Source organism: Astyanax mexicanus, chromosome 11 (genome assembly GCF_023375975.1).
Source record: "Astyanax mexicanus isolate ESR-SI-001 chromosome 11, AstMex3_surface, whole genome shotgun sequence".
In the NCBI taxonomy this organism is placed as follows: Eukaryota; Metazoa; Chordata; class Actinopteri; order Characiformes; family Acestrorhamphidae; genus Astyanax; species Astyanax mexicanus.
This window is the reverse complement of record NC_064418.1, coordinates 36,204,285-36,220,745: the sequence shown is the minus strand read 5'-3', so window position 1 is coordinate 36,220,745 and position 16,461 is coordinate 36,204,285. Positions and strand designations below refer to the sequence as shown.

At 40.4% G+C, this 16,461-nt stretch overlaps 1 protein-coding gene across 4 annotated transcripts in view; it reads left to right on the top strand.

Moving 5' to 3' along the window:
- Positions 1 to 15,841, top strand: part of raph1a (Ras association (RalGDS/AF-6) and pleckstrin homology domains 1a) — a 104,075-nt gene extending 88,234 nt beyond the window's left edge. For 3 of the 4 annotated variants that reach the window (XM_007234141.4, XM_007234140.4, XM_022680260.2), the window contains 8 exons: positions 2,518 to 2,639; positions 4,130 to 4,195; positions 4,399 to 4,542; positions 7,491 to 7,601; positions 8,376 to 8,474; positions 8,581 to 8,701; positions 9,234 to 9,373; positions 12,004 to 15,841. In XM_007234141.4, the coding sequence (XP_007234203.3) occupies positions 2,518 to 2,639; positions 4,130 to 4,195; positions 4,399 to 4,542; positions 7,491 to 7,601; positions 8,376 to 8,474; positions 8,581 to 8,701; positions 9,234 to 9,373; positions 12,004 to 14,157 (2,957 nt within the window). In that variant the 3' untranslated portion in view covers positions 14,158 to 15,841. Of the gene's footprint in view, positions 1 to 2,517; positions 2,640 to 4,129; positions 4,196 to 4,398; positions 4,543 to 7,490; positions 7,602 to 8,375; positions 8,475 to 8,580; positions 8,702 to 9,233; positions 9,374 to 10,660; positions 10,716 to 12,003 lie in introns of all 4 variants that reach the window. The other variant, XM_007234142.4, reaches the window with a different exon arrangement.
- Positions 15,842 to 16,461: the final 620 nt, after the last annotated feature.

Below are 16,461 nucleotides of genomic sequence, written 5' to 3'. Positions count from 1 at the left end.
TCCCTTTCTCTTTAAGTCTCTTTTCCTGTCTGTCTCTCTGATAGTCCCTCTCTGACATTTTGCTTGTCTCACTGTCTGTCTGTCCTTCTTCCTGTCTCTCTCTCTCTCTCTCTCTCTCTCTCTCTCTCTCTCTCTCTCTCTCTCTCTCTCTCTCTCTCTCCCACTGCCGGTCTCACTGTCTGTCTGTACTACCCACTATTGCTCTCTCTGTGTCTCTGCCTGTCTGTCTGGCTTTCTGTCTCTCTTTGTCTTGTTGTGATTCTCTTTGTCTTTTCACCTGTCTCACTTTATTTCTCTGTCCTTTTTTCTATCTATCTATCTGTCCATCCATCTGTATCTCCATGTCTTTGTTTCTCTCATCTATCTGTTCATTTGGGATTTTCATGAGTCTTTCTGCCGATTCCTATCTTTTTTGCCTCTGTCCATATGTCTGTCTGATCATCGTAATTGTTCCATCTCTTTCCCTCTGTTCATCTGCGCATGTTTGCGTGTCGGCACGTCTATCTTTCTGCCCATCTCTGATGACTGGGTTGTGAGTCATGGTGGTGCTGTGTGTGTGTGTGTGTGTGTGTGTGTGTGGGGCAGTGTGTTGGCCTCTGCTCAGCTCATGCTGTGCTCTGTAAATGTAGGTCCAGAGCGATCATGCGTGTGACCCTAACCTACATCTCCAGGGCTTCTGCTGAACACACTTGCTCAGGCCTGTTAGAGAACAGAAAAGTGACAGAAAGAAAGAGAAGGAGGAGCTGAGGTTGGAGGAATATGTTGCTTTTGGGGATGTTTTGACCATTTTACTGGACAAAGAACATTTTATGCTTTAATGTAGTTCTTTTGGGTGTTTATGGTTCTATTGTGAACAACGGTCTTTAGTAGAGAACCTTTGAAGGACATATTTTAAGAGGGATGCACAATATTAGAAAATACTGACATTGCAATACAGTTTTTTTAGTGATGTATATAGCAATATAACAATTACAGGAATTTTCGCCAGATTTCAGGAGAAATGAATGGTCCAAAATTTCATATAATTAATAACTTGTGTCAAGTCATGAAAAATTAGAAAAGTGCAGATTTTCCTTTTGCAGCAAAAAAGTTGTAGTACACCATAATTAGATTTAATTTGCATGTCCTCCAACATTATTACCTCCTCACATGCATATTATGGCAATAAGATATGTTGTGCATCGCTATTCTAAAAGGTTACAGCTACTGTGTCTGTAGGTTTTTCACTCTGCGTTGGGTTCAGGTGAAACGTCACTTTCGCTGGCGTAGGTCCCATTAAGTGACGGGACAGAGTTTAATCCCAGTATTAGGATCAGGAGTGTAAAGGATTGTTAATTCCTCAAGGTTTTTAATCACCTAATGGATTGACAGCAGTAATCCCTCAGATTAGGGATTTTACCATTTCCATTTTCAATTCATTTGTTCACCAGCTTTACCAGAGCGTGGTCTCATATCAAGGTAGTATGTCGTCACAGTCTCTGGGGATTATTTCACTCTTGGTTTTCTGGTAAATGCGTTAATCTTTCGGCCTCAGACACAATTGTTTGTGAGCTCTGCCTCTCCCTTTGAGATCTGGTGAAGTGGGCCATAATTTGTTATGTAAGTTATCAAAATCGATTACCTCACAGGCTCTGTCTTTCTCGATTGCAGCTCAGGGTGCAGTTGATGAGAGTTTGAACTGTCTGTGAAGCAGAGAGCCTGAGAGTGTTTGTGTTAGTGTGTTAGTGCGTTAGTGTGTGGGAGTGCAGTAGAGGGGGTTGTGTAAGTGACTGAAGAATGATTTGAGTTTGATGCCCCGTGTTGCAGCCGGAGAGAAGAAGTGCCAGTAGTGCTTACTGTAATTCAGATAAATGTCACTGTCACTGTCTCTAACAGGCTGTGGGAGCTCCTGAGTGTGAGAGTGTGTCCCATTAACTGGCCTAACACACAGCTCCAGACATGCTCTGCTACACACACTGTGCATTGGTCAGCTTTGTCAGCATCAGAATGACTTTTTGGCCTTGAGTGTTTGAAGAAGCTTTTCAGTTTGGGAAAGCATAGAAAGTGTCCAGTAGAATCCAGTATTAAGTGTGAAGTGGTTAACCTGTTTTAGATGTTTTGAGAAGTAGAATAACTGTGAGAAGTGATACACTGATAAAGCTTGTCTGTTATACTTAATGCCAGGCATCTGAGGGGTATACCCACTAGCACTGAGCTGTGGAGCAGTGGAGCTTATTTGAAATGAAGAGGTTGTGATTATCCAACATCCACTGATGGTCTTTGTCACTGAATGCAATCAAATCCTACAGCAGTGTTCCACAAAATCTAATGACAAGTCTTTTTATAGACAGTTACTCCAACAAAAGCAGAATAAAATATTTTATACCCTTTATTTTTGAAGAAACAATGAATGAGCACATGTCCCAATACTAGTATGGGAACAACCGATTAACCAGTATAACAATGCGTATTGTTTAAAATTAGCCACTAACACATGCTCCTGTTTTTTTGTGTATGTGTGTGTGTGTGTTATTCTAGAGCGGATCTTTGAGGACCATGAGAACCTGGTGGAGAACCTGCTGAACTGGACGAGAGACAGCACCAACCGACTAATGTTCATCGAACGAATCGAGAAATACGCTCTGTTCAAGAATCCACAGGTAGGATGTGGCATTAGTATGGTACACCAAAGCTGTTCACCAGTTCAACACTGCCACAGTGTCTGTAGATACAGGATGTGGTCAACCACTGAGGTTCTCTGCATTGGTGTTTAAACGTGGTTATATATAATCATAGAGTATTATCATTAACAGGGTCACAATGATGTGTCAAGAACAGTAATGGAAAACAGTTGCCATTTATAGCTGTCTATAAATCTCAATTCTTAAATAACAGGGTGAGGAACTGAGGGCCAGATTCCAGCAGAGCTTGGTGTTTCCAGTGCTATAAAAAGCCTCAGCATACCTCTTGCGAAACAAAGTTTTGCAAACATTGCACAAAGCAGAAAGTGACATTGTCTGTGTCTCCTGGTGCTTTATAAAGTCAGATAGCAGGTACAAAGCCACATACAACAAAGGGATCTCCTCTTTAATGTTTTATATATTTTTAGCTTTTACTAATCTCAAACACTCATATTGACCAAGAAGTCATATTAGTTTATCTATTAAGAAAAGCAGTCTGACATACAGCTCTGGAGTTTCTTTAAATTTAACAACTTTAAAACTTCAGGAATATAATCAAGAGGAAGATGGAGGATCACAGCCACCAAACCAAGCTGAACTGCTTGAATTTTTGCACCAGGAGTGATATAAAGTTATTCAAAAGCAGTGTGTAAGACTGGTGGAGGAGAACATGCCAAGATGCATTAAAACCTTAATTAAAAACGAGGGTTATTCCACCAAATATTGATTTCTGAACTCTTAAAACTGTATGAATATGATCTTGTTTTCTTTGCATTATTTGAGGTCTGAAAGCTCTGCGTCTTTTTTGTTATTTCAGCTATATCTCATTTTCTGCAAATAATTGCTCTAAATGACAATTTATTTGCAATTTGGGAGAAATTTTGTCCGTAGTTTATAGAATAAAACAACAATATTCATTTTACTCAAACATATACCTATAAATTGCGAAATCAGAGAAACTGATTCAAAAACTGAAGTGGTCTCTTATTTTTTTCAGAGCTGTATTTTATATCATACTAAAACGTTGTTCATTTGTGACCTACTCATAATTACCGTTACACAGAGCTCAGGTGAGGGGTATGATTTATTTACCATTTAAGGAATTCATGGTGTAGTCGCTATAACTCTGATGTAGTAGCCCTTAAGTGTCGGGGTAAGTAGGTCAGTGTGGTGTAAATATTGAGAGTAACTGAATAATTGATGTGATATGAGGTTCAGAGAGGTGAGTGCTGTCTGGCTGATGTTTCCACCCAATCTGAGAGAGTTTATGGGACTGTCAAGGGATGTCTAGCCACCAAATTAAAGAATCTGTTCTTTAAAGTTTCAGGCTTGCACTGTCATTATTGTATTGTGGTGAAAGAAAATGAGGAAGTGCTAGACTTTGTTTAGCTGAGGCACATTGTTTAAATGCAGATAAAATTTTGTTACACTGGTTTTATGACCTAATTGAGCCTCATTCCTTTTTTTAGAACTATTTGTTGGGGCGGAAGGAGACATGCGAGATGACGGACAGGAATAAAGAAGCTCTGCTGGAGGTGAGGGGTTCTGTGCACTCACTTATTTCTTTGAGACACATACACACACATATACACACACACACACATATGCTCTCAGTCCTGCAGACAGGTTGACTTATTTAGGTCACATCAGAGCGGAGAAACGTTGAGTCAGGGCTTTAAATGCTGTAGGTGAAATTATGTGTAATTGTTGGTGTATTTTTTTTTCTCTTTATCTGCAGGAGTGTTTTTGTGGAAGCTCCATCAGTGTGCCTGAGATGGAGGGAGTGCTCTGGCTGAAAGAAGATGGTAAGAAGTCCTGGAAGAAGCGCTACTTCCTTTTACGAGCATCCGGGATTTACTATGTGCCAAAAGGCAAACCCAAGGTAAGTTCATCTTGCCTCTCCCCATCACATCTGTCTTCCACATCTGTATTTCTCTCTACCCTTAGCCCTACACACACACACACAAACACACACACATGCATGCACATACTGTGAACACATGCACATAAAACTTAAGCTACTATATATGTAATACTGAAGTACACATTTTTTCGTTATGTGTCGCGATTTATGAATTATGGCCTTTTTTAGTTTATATTTGGAGGTATGTCATGTGAGAATCAATAAACATTGCATTATGAATGCATTATCTACATGTGAATGATATTGGTATGTGATTGGCAGCACTTATATATGTGGGTTTATTGAGTTAATAAGAGTTAAAGAAGTCACTAAAGATCAAGGTGATCTTAAGATCCATATCCATCTTATTTTCCGCAAAGACATAGAGGGACTATTATTGTGTACGTAGATTTGTGGATGTAGATGACAACTGTGATAATAATCATACACAAAATATATATATATATATAACTATAATTTAGGGAGAGATTAGGGAATTGTGGGGCATCATATAATGAACCTGTCTCTACCACCTTCCAAAAAAGAAGACCCACATCTATAGATAAAAAACAACAACTACTAAAACGTCAGTACCTTTTACCATTTTGCAAAGATAAACCAACACCACACCACTAAGCCCAGAGAAATTACTTTTTTATGTAGCTCTGGTAAAGTGGACACATCGGGGTAGCTTCTTAGGTGAGCTCCTTGGCTAACTTCTTGCCTGACAGCTTTACAGTGCTTAATGTGTCACCAGAGCTTTATAACATTTAAAATTTAGCTGTAGACATTCATTGTTCATTGTGTACTTACTCCAACAAATAATAATTATGCAATTCTTAGCCCTCAAATAATGTTTTAATAAAGTAAATCATGAATAAATCTTAACACACAGTAAATAAATAATTCAGATGCATGTTGACTTCATGCTTTACTTAACGCTGAACCAGACCTTTATATTTCAATAAATTGTTGAATTTAAAAAGGTGTATCAGTGCACACAATATCAGTTATAGATCTGACGCAGTAAAAGTATCCTCCTGTGTCTTTAGAGTGCTTTAGGAGACCATGTGGCACAGCGACATTAAAGTAAAAGTGCTAGACAGACAGGTACTTAATATTTAATGGTTGGGTGAGGTAATTGGGGCAGTGCTGCAGTACAGTGCGAATGTAGTCTAAATCTAAAGCATGCTGTAGAAGATTAAAGCTTTAGATTAAAGTTCAGTCGATGAAGATGCTCATCTGCCCCTTTAATCCCAAACCACTTTCCTACAGCACTGTCAGTCTGCAGCAGCACAACACGACAAACACAACATATTCTCGCCATTAAGATGCAGGATTAACTGACCCTAAGCTGTTTACATTCAACACATGCAAACCCTATACACACATTTCCATTAAAGCATGCACTGTGTCTGCACAGTATACACAAATACCATATACACAAAACAACCATACTGAAATTATTGTGTTTTTAATGTGATGTGATCAGGAATTGTCCTGCATCAGTTTTACCAAACTTATTATTTTGATATGTTGGATTTCTTAATTTCCATAAAAATCAAGCAATGTGTTTTATTAAGTGCTTGTGAGTGAGTGCTGCGGCTTTTTGTGTACCATATTTTTCACAATATAAGGCATTGGATTATTAGGCGCACAACCAATAAATGTACATTTTTGTACATAAGGCACACAGGATTATAAAGCACATTTTATGCGACTCTAGTAAGAAACAGGGGTGTGGAAATGTTTTCCTTGTAATTCAGCATATCTCAAAGCTGGGTGGCGAGACCTGTAAAGCTAAGCTAAGTAAACAAAACTTATTCTTAAAAAAAAAAAAAAACATTTTAGACGAGACAGACCAAGTCAAACGAATGCTGGATGTTAATCTACACAGATTTCTCCTGGAAACTGTTTATTTGGGTGACGTAAGAGCTTCTGTTTATTTACAGTAAGCTTAGATTTTCAGATTTCCACTAAAGCAGTGCTAGCTGGGGTTAGCAGCAGGCTACATTCTGTTAAAACTCACCTCTGAATAGACAAAGAGCTTGTGCTTATCGCGGTTAGCGGGTAATGCTAATGCTGCTCCAGCAGTGCTAGCCGGGGTTAGCAGCAGGCTACAGGCCAATAATACTCACCTCTGGAAGACCAAAGAGATAGCACTTAGCGCGGTTAGCAGCTAATGCTAATACTGCTGGAGAAACTTCACTGAAACTTCTTTTTAACTCTGTATTTCAGCGGAGTGGCTTTACTGCTTCTGGTAAAATTCATACACAAGGTGCACCGGATTATAAAGCGCACTGACAGATTTTAAGTGCACTTTATAGTAATCTGGTAATCTGTTTATATCGGTGAATATTACCAATAAGGGAAAAATTGTGATTAATGGTGAAAATTTGGCCCAGTGTATCCAAAACTAATTTTTAAACATTAGCACCTGATCTCACTCAGCTATGTTGTTGTGGCTGGGCTCCCAGCAATTATTTAGTGTCTACTGTAAAGCCTACCTAATTCTGTTTATTGTGTTAATGTATTTTTGTATGTATGTCTGTTTAAGAGAGAGGGAAAGAATGAGCACAGAGAGACATGCTGTTGTTGTGTGGCTGCTGCCCATCTGCCCTACTGATGCACAGACTGCCACACACTCAATTCATGTTAACCCTGCTGACCACAGAGCACATATGCACATATCTGATTAGCCTGATTATGGATTTGAACACAACAGCCTGTGTGCACTTCATAGTGTTATACTCTCTCTCTCTCTCTCTCTCTCTCTCTATATATATATATATAAAGCTATGTTCACTCATGTAGGGCTCCCCCTGCTGGTGTACTCCATCAAAGCATAAGATCTTCTAAGATCATTCTGAAACAGCTGAAATGTCTCAGTATCTTTATCTTCAGATATCACCTCCTCTTCTTTTCAGGCTTCAAGAGACCTGGTGTGCTTTCTACAGTTGGATCATGTGAATGTGTATCTGGGGCAGGACTACCGCAGCAAATACAAGGCTCCCACTGACTACTGCATGGTTCTTAAGGTAAAAAAAAATCAGTCTTACTTTAGATTTCAGCCGATGTGTTCTGTACCGTAGTGCACCAGAGGAATGTCCTTGAGGCAGTTGCTTTATTGTTCTTATATTTTTATAGAAATTTAGATTTTTTTTGCCACATTTAAAGTGTTAAGTGTAAGTTTTTGTACCATGAACATATATTCCAACTGAATACATTTATGAATGATACTGTATTTCCTGTTAACCATTTCAGACTTGAATTATGTTCAGTGATGAAAATATGAGAGTGCTGATTTCTGTCTGTAAAGCACATACAGACAGACTCTTAATATTGAAACATATTATCTATAGAAAAAAAAACTAATTAACTAAAATATAATTTTTTTTAATGCCCAGCGCACTGGAGGCCTGTGTTTTTTACTATTGTGTATATATAAATATATATGTTCTAAATCACATAACATTAATAAAAAATTAGCTGTTTCTATGCCCTTACTTTGGCTCTAGTGGCTGTGGTTTTATTGGTTTGTAAACTTGTCATTATGGGTTCATGGTATATTCTAATGGACAACAGGTCTTATAATGTCTATTGTAATGGATGCAAAGTCTGAAAGTGTTAATCCTCTTTATTCACTGTTTGCAAAAGATCTGGGCAGGAATAAAGATATTCATTTGACATTGTGGTTTTGTGCTGCCATCTAGAGGGATGCTGGAGCATTACATGTCAACATTTTTTTTTATTCTGAATAAGGTTTATTATTATTAAGCACTTAACAGTTTGATTCTAATTTTCTTGTGCAGCACCCTCAGATTCAGAAGAAATCTCAGTACATCAAGTACCTGTGCTGCGATGATGTCAGAACTCTACATCAGTGGGTGAATGGAATACGCATTGCCAAGGTAACATCTTTTAAATGGATGATGGTTACTCTCCAGCAAGCATGTTTAGCTTTTTAAATAAATTGTATGACCTTTGTTTGTGTGTGTTTTTGTGTGTGTTGTATAGTATGGGAAGCAGCTGTATGTGAACTACCAGGAGGCCATGAAGCGGACTGAAGCTGCCCATGACTGGTCGTCTTTGTCCAGCTCCAGTATGAAGTCTGGTTCTAGCTCCTCTAGCCTGCCAGGTATTAGTCTGTGCAGATATTAAATTATGAGTTTATTTGCACATAAAACATATCATTTTTAAAATGATTATTTTAAGAATTGTGTAGTGTTTATTTTCCATAAATCATATTAAATACCTTTTTTCTGTGGTTTATGAACATTATTAAAAAATGAATTTAACCAGCACAATTATAATATTGTGTTTTTAAAATGTAATAAAAAAATTATATGCCAATACATTTTAGTTTTAATGTGTACAACATCTGTTTTAAAAAAAAAATCATTCATTGGCTTTTTTGTTCTTAGTAGTTCAGTAGTCTATAATTACATTTGTTGCATTTTTTGTTGCTCATTTCCAATACAACTTACATTTAAATGATGTTACTCATGTAGATGAATGTAGTGTTTTAAATTAGGAGTCTTGCCCAAGGTTGTTAGTGTAGGGTGGTGGGCTTACCTGGACAGGGCATGAAAATGGTATCATATTGCCCACAGTGCTGTTCTTTCTGTGCTCTGATGTAATTAGAGCTTTGTCTCACTCCTTCTCTGCAGAATCCCAGTCCAACCACTCCAGCCAATCAGACAGCGGTGTGTCAGAGACTACTTCCTCTGGCCACGTACGCTCCCAGAGTGTGGTCAGCTCCATCTTTTCAGAGGCCTGGAAGAGAGGCAACCAATCTGAGGAGGGCAAGGTGCCCTAACATTTTCTATTTCCTGTTTACCTTCATCGGACACTTCATCAGCTTTTACAACTCATCTCTTTCATTCTGTAGCTGTCCTTTACCTTCATTTCATCACAACATTTCATATCCACATTCTGTGTTGACCTTTGATATCTTTCTTCAGTGATACTGTACTGTAGTGCAGTGATGTGGTAAATCTGTGTGCATTAGATTTAAAAACAGTACTTAATTAGTTCTTATGTAAAGCACTGATAAAAAAACTCTTCCTGGAGTTCAATCAGTCTTCAGAAATTAATTCTAGCATAGCTCGCTTAGATTTAGAATGTGTTTTAATGTGAATGTTTGTTAGTTGACTTAGACTTTATTATGGCTGAAACAAACCTCTAGAAGAAGGGATTTTTTTGCAATGATGATGAATGATAATGAGTTTTTAATGATTATAGGATAATGTAAAACTCTTTTAATTAACTCATACTTCTGTAATTTGTCTACCATTCACACATGCATGGAAACACACAACTTATCCAGATATTACCAGTAGAAACTGTATTTGTGAATGCAAGTTTCCAAATCAGTTGTACTGGACTGAGTAGATCAATTTTTAGAGAATTAAAGGCATTTTTTTTAGTTTCCCAGAAATGCCAAAAAAAAGCCACACACAAGAATGTGCACCTAGTTTTTGTTAAAGTGTAGATAAAATGAGAAGGAATCTCACATGACTAGTGTAATCCTCACCTGACTGACACTGTTATTAAGGCAAGGGGAAATAAAACCAAGTATCGAGAACAAAATAATACATGAACAAAAAAATGTTCTTTAAACAATCCCAGAGTGGGGACAAATTCTAGTAATACAAATGTGTGGCTATAATATATAAATTGGCAAAGAACATTTACATCAAATTATTTTAAATTATATAATTATATTTATAATTATATGAAGATTATTTTTTATGTTCTTAAGCTTAAAAAGGTTCTTCACACTCATACTTTCCTTTTACAAATATGGTTCTTGATGAATCCAAAAGTGGTTCTTCTGTGGTTCATCTCTCAAAGAAAGAACCATTTGAAGCATCTTCACTTTTAATGAAGAGAGTGTGTGACTTAATTTCCTCTTGAGCTGGCATTTCCTCTTGACTGTATCTCCAAGGACATGTGCAAACCTGACTATCAGAGTTATGACCTGGCATGATATTCGGTGACCTCAAAAGCAAATGAGCAGATGGGGCAGTGCACTCTGGGGGACTTCACTCTGCTGACTTCTCTCTTCTCCTCCTTCCCCTCCTCTCTCTCTTAGGCTGCAAAAGTCAAGTCTCACAAGGCCATGCCCTTATGCACTGGTGGGGATTGAGGTTAGGGGTGTGAAGACCCTCATCCTGTAACACTGGTTTTGTCTAATCCTTGTTTGATTAGAGGCGACTAACCCCTCTGATAGTTGTTTACAGTAGTTCAACTCCTCGCACCTTTTAGTGACTGCAGCCTAATTGGGGGATTGGTGAATTGGTGCTGTTTTTTTAGTGGTTGTGTAAGTTTTTAACAAATTACCACAAGCTCTGGTGCAACTTAGTCTGGATTAACAAAAAGTATAGCTTTAGTGCATTGTGGTGTATTAACATGGTGTGGTGTGTGTGTGTTTGAGAGAATGGATTTGCGTTTGGTAGAGTCAATGCCTGCTGAAATAGTGTGTCAGTAGTGTTAAAAAAGTTCTGTTGTAAATTGAGTACTGAATGTTTGTGGTGCTGGACCGCATTGAGAGGTGACGGTTTTGTGTGTTTTAAATTGTGTGGATCCAGCTAAACAGATGTGGGCCCGTTTTTAACAAAATGTTTGGACAAATGTTTTTAACAAATGTTTCCAATTCTGGTCCTGGAGGCTTCCTGATACCTATGCCCTTTCGAAAGAATTCATAGTTAAAGGGGGTGTATTAAACAGGAAAATTACTAATGCCAGATATACACTACACCAATTGTTATTTTGTGATATTTTGTAAAATTTGTTTGTGCACTGATTTGTAGCATACACACAAACGTATAAGAAAATAATACGGCATAAGACATGTGTATGACTCAACCCTCTGCTTTCTCTTCAACACTTGTCTTGCACTCTCATTGACCGTAGATCGTCACTGCTCTATCTTCCAGTCACAACAACTTTTACACTCTTAAAAAAAACCTGATAGGTATTTCTGAGGTGCCTGCGGGGCCATCAGCAATCACACATAGTAACTAAGCCAGTATGCAACCATGCAAACATTGATTTTCACAAATTTTGATTGGCAACTGAAAAATCATGTAGTGTACAATTGTCCTAAGATATGCAGAACAGGGTGCCCCCAGAATCAGAATTAAGAAACACTGCTTTACATCACCTTAGATTGCTCTTTTACAAGTAGGGGTCCAGGTTTATAGGACAGCTGTCATCCCCTTCTTTTCACCTCACTTTATGTGTTCCTGTCTTCTTACCATTCTTGCTAAATGTCTGTTTTTTACTCATGTAAACTCATTTTGCATCTCCTTCAACTAAAAAGTTTTTTTCTCATTTTTGTGCATGTTTGTAGCCTGGTACTATTGCTTATGGACAAGTTGGCTTAATTGCTTTTAAGCTTCTGATAATCATTTCTGTTCTTTCTTTCTTACACAGATGAGAATGGATCCCTCTCCATCAACACAGCCCACTAGAGCTTCATACCCTCTGCAGCTTCCCCATTTGCCCCAAATGCCCCTGTTGCCTCAAGCTTCCCTGTCCCATGGTAGCTACCCCTGTGTGTCACCACAGTCCTCTCCTTCTCCACCATCACCTCCACCTCCTCCTCCGCCTCCTCCTCCACTGCCCAATCCTACCTTCCACTCCACGCCCACAATGTTCACAAAGTATAGCACCATTGCCAGGCTGCAGAACATCTCTCAGGCTCCTAATCACTACAAACAGACACCCCTAGTGGCAGCAGTGCAACAACAGCAACAGCAGCAGCCCCCCATTCCTCCACCACAGTGTGCAAAACCATTAACAATGAACAATGTAGCAGCAGCTGCCAACAGCCCACCTCCACCTCCACCACCGCCCCCTCTATGTATGCCTATGCCAGGCTCTGCCATGGCGGTACTGAAGTTAGGGCCTCCAAGTCCTCAACCACAATTTATCCCTCCACCTCCCCCAGAGAATGAACACCTGCCTCCACCAGATCACATGCAGAGCAATGGCATTTTACCCCCTCCTCCACCACCAGAGCAGTTTAAATACCCTCCACCCCTCAGCACCAATGGCCTCCAGCAGTTCCTGGCTCAGAAGTTTCCCAACATGAGCTACGACTTTTCTCCCCTCAACCAGGATGAGGAGCAGCCTCCTCCTCCACCACCAGTGTGTTTCTCTCCTCCTCCAATGTCAGGGCCTCCTCCTGCACCACCTAAGTCTTTTACCGGAGGATTTCCGCCCCAGACTGCCCCTAAACCTTCCGGACCTGGGCACAGCATCTCTCCGGTCTCCCCTTTACCTGCTCCCGTGTCCCCATCCCCATCCACCTCTATGAAGAAGCAACAGAGCTTCTCCGGTGGCCATAGCCCCAACCAGCCTCCACCCACCTTACCCAAACAGCACAGCTTCCCCTCAAAAGCTCCGCCTATGTCGACCGCTATCTCCCCAACCCCGTCGCTGGTTAAACAACTGGTGAACCAGTTCCCTGGAACTATGGATGCTTCTAAAAGCATCGCCTCTCCACCAGTAGTTAAAGCTAAGCCCAAATGGCAGCCAGGTGGGCAAGTTCAGCCCCAGTCCCCCGAGTTTCCCCCTCCTCCTCCTGAGAGTAGCCTGGACTTTCCTCCTCCTCCACCACCTCAACCTTCTACTACAAGCCCACCCACTTCCAAGATGGGGTCACCAATCAAGAAATCGCCTTCCACTTCCTCCAACTCTTCAACCGGTTCTGCTGGGAAGAGGCCTCCTCCAACACCTCAGAGAAACTCCAGCATAAAGTCAAACTCCTCTGTTGAGTACCAGGAGTCGAAAAAGGTGGAGGATCTTGTGAGCATGTTCGCTCAGCCTAGCCAGCCTTCCTCCACTTCCTTCTCTACCCCCTCTTCTACAACAGGATCGCCATCCAAGGATTCTTCTTCAAGCTTCAGAGCGTCAACAAAACCAGGAAAGATCAACCTGGCTCACCTGCCACTGTCTCTGCAAGGGAAATCCGGTCAGCCCAACTCAGACTTCCCCTCTCCGCCTGCTGAGTTTGACTTTCCACCTCCTCCTCCAGACTCCGAGCTCCTGCCTCCTCCTCCTCCACCCATGGAGCTTCACACTGGGGCTCCAAAAGTGGCTGTTGTCAACCCCCAGCCGCAGATGTCCTCCAACACATCTTCGTGGAAGCAGAGCTCCTTGAGGAAGGCACCTCCTCCCACTATGCATAGGCGCAGCAGCGGACCTCCCGAGCCCCTGGTCCTTTCTCCTCCACCACAACAGATCCCTCTCACCCCGTTCAACTCCCAACTGCCCCCCACCTCACCGAAGAGCAACCTCTCCATTCAACCCAACTTCCTTGAGGACCTCAACAGGACTTTAAAGAGAAAGTCTATGTCCAGGCATGGCTCCCTCACCTCCTCCCGCATCTCCGCCAAGCTGGAGCCCGTGGCCACTATGGACGACATGGCCCTGCCGCCTCCACCCCCAGAGCTGCTGCTGGGCCAGCAGAAAAAGGGAGGCTACACGGGTGCCAACATCTCAGGCTATGCAACATTACGGCGCGGGCCACCACCCCAACCCCCAAAACGGGACCAAAACACCAAACTGACAGGGGAGTGGTAGACCAGGGGCATGCGCCAAAAAAGCTGCGTGCTGCCCGTCTGCTGTTCTCCATTCAGACTCTCTCACACAGACGACTGCGAAGAATACTATTCCTCATTTTAACCCCAGTTATTATCACAGTATAAAAAAGCAAGCCAAATCACATACAGTATAAGCTTTCTCTGCGTGTTTGTGCCGCTTTGCAATTACATGTGAGCAGTTATACAAAAGCGACGAAAAAGAAACTCTGCCGTTACTATAAATAGGTACTGCATGGACTCCATCGTGAGGAAAGGGGATTATGTATGTATTATAAAAGATGTATCTGGAAACTTGGGGTGGGGAGGGTGCTTTTACCATTTTTATATGAAATTATTTAATACCTGAAATATATTCTTATTTGAAAGTTTAGTTTTTAAACCCTTGACTGTATGCGTTAAACGTGACTAGAAATCAGGGTTGATGAAGAAGAGATGTGTATATGTGTGCATTTTGTCTGAGTGGTTAGGTTGATCCACTCTCAGAAAAGAAAAGAAGCAATGGCTTGGTAACATTGCCTCACTTTACCCACTATTATTAAACGGAAGTCCAGAATTTCAAGGACTGCACCGATTTGTTGGATATGTTCTGAATGAAGTAATTGGAAAAGTTTCCACAATGCGCTTAAATGGTTGAAAACCTTCTATGGATGAAAAATAATTATTGCAAAAAAAAAAGTTGTCTCTTGTTTTGATTAGGACCCTTACTTTTCACAAAGACATCCAGATGTCAAGAAAGTGAACCCACGTCTCATGTGAGGGGCTCTTCAGCCCTGTTGTGTGTGGGATTGGATGTTTTCTGTCTGTTTATGTTGGTTACATTGCTATCTATCTGTACATACTGCAGCTGTTCCTGACTTTAACAGCTATTGTTAGCTCTGTGGCTCACAGGAAGACTTTTTTTTCTTTTACTTCTACGGTAAACTTCGGTTGCTTCTCCCTCATGCTAAAAGTTCAAGTGCTTCTCATATCTGGGCCACATATCTTTTGTATTGTTGCTATTGCAAGGTTACACTCATATTGAAGTTGTATGCACCTCATAATGCTTTATATTGATTACATGTATCAAGTATGAGCTGAACTGGCTGATCAGTAGACTTACTACATTTAGAGAATTTTTTCAGCCACTTTTCTCCAGAACACTAATGACAAGAAAATGTAGCATTAGGAGTCCTGCCCAAAGGCTCTTACTGGTATGGCATGACATGCTTGCTCAGGTGAGGAAATTGAACCGCTGTCTGCGAGGATTTTTGTTTCAAGTTCATTTGAAATGAAGGAGGGAAGTAGTGTTATCCTGTGTGCTGTACCTAGTGCTACCAGTGCTGCCATCTCTGAGGTTAATATGTGGACACTTGATTTGCACACAATAAGAGCTTTTAAAACAGAGCTAGATGTTTTTGTGCCTGTTCAGTTGTGAAGATCTGACCGTATGACCTTACAAGAGCCGTGGACTGTCCAGCTCCAACTGCTTACAGGAGGCACAGACCTTTACCTCAGTAATCTGGTTTTGGGAACAGAGCTTGGAAGCAGCTGAAGTGTCACAGCTGTGAGCACAGTGCTAATAATGATGGTTGTTAATGTCAGGAGTACTTTAGATAAAATACACGGGAAAGTTATTGTCTGTTGCATTTAAACTGAACAATATAAATGTGTACCTCCTGCAGAAAGCTGTCCCAGTGCTTTTTTCTTCCATGTAATTGTTGTTTTGTATGTAAAATATTTTACAATTTTAAAAAAAGGCTAATTTATGGTGTCTGACGTGCAAAGATCTTGCATCTCTGTTTCTCAATATTCTACTTTTTAAATATATTTTGAATCTTGAATTTTTGTCTCCACAAATGCTCTAGAACAATTGGCAAAATTTGAGTTTTTTTTTTTTTTTGTGTGACAGCAAAGATATAATATGACTGTCTGTAATCTTAAAAGCCAGATATCCAGGTCACTTTGAGCCTCAATGGGGGGCAATCGCTCCCTGCAGTACCCTATGGTTAAAAAAGCATAACTAAACTGCCCACTAGAGTGGCAAAATGAAAAAAAAAAAATCCTTTTGGCTGCTCTTCATGTGGGAAAGAAGTAATAAGGTGCATGCTAGGATTCCTCTGCTTGCAATAAATGATAAATAATAGATCAAGACATTTTAATAATGACAGGGTGCATTAGAAAAGGGTGCATTTGTGAGAGAGAAAAAATTCTGGCCAGATTGTTTTCACACTTGTCATTTTCTCATCAAAATGTCCTGCTCTGAGAGAACCTGACTTGTTTAGAGGAACCACGGGAGTTCTACAGT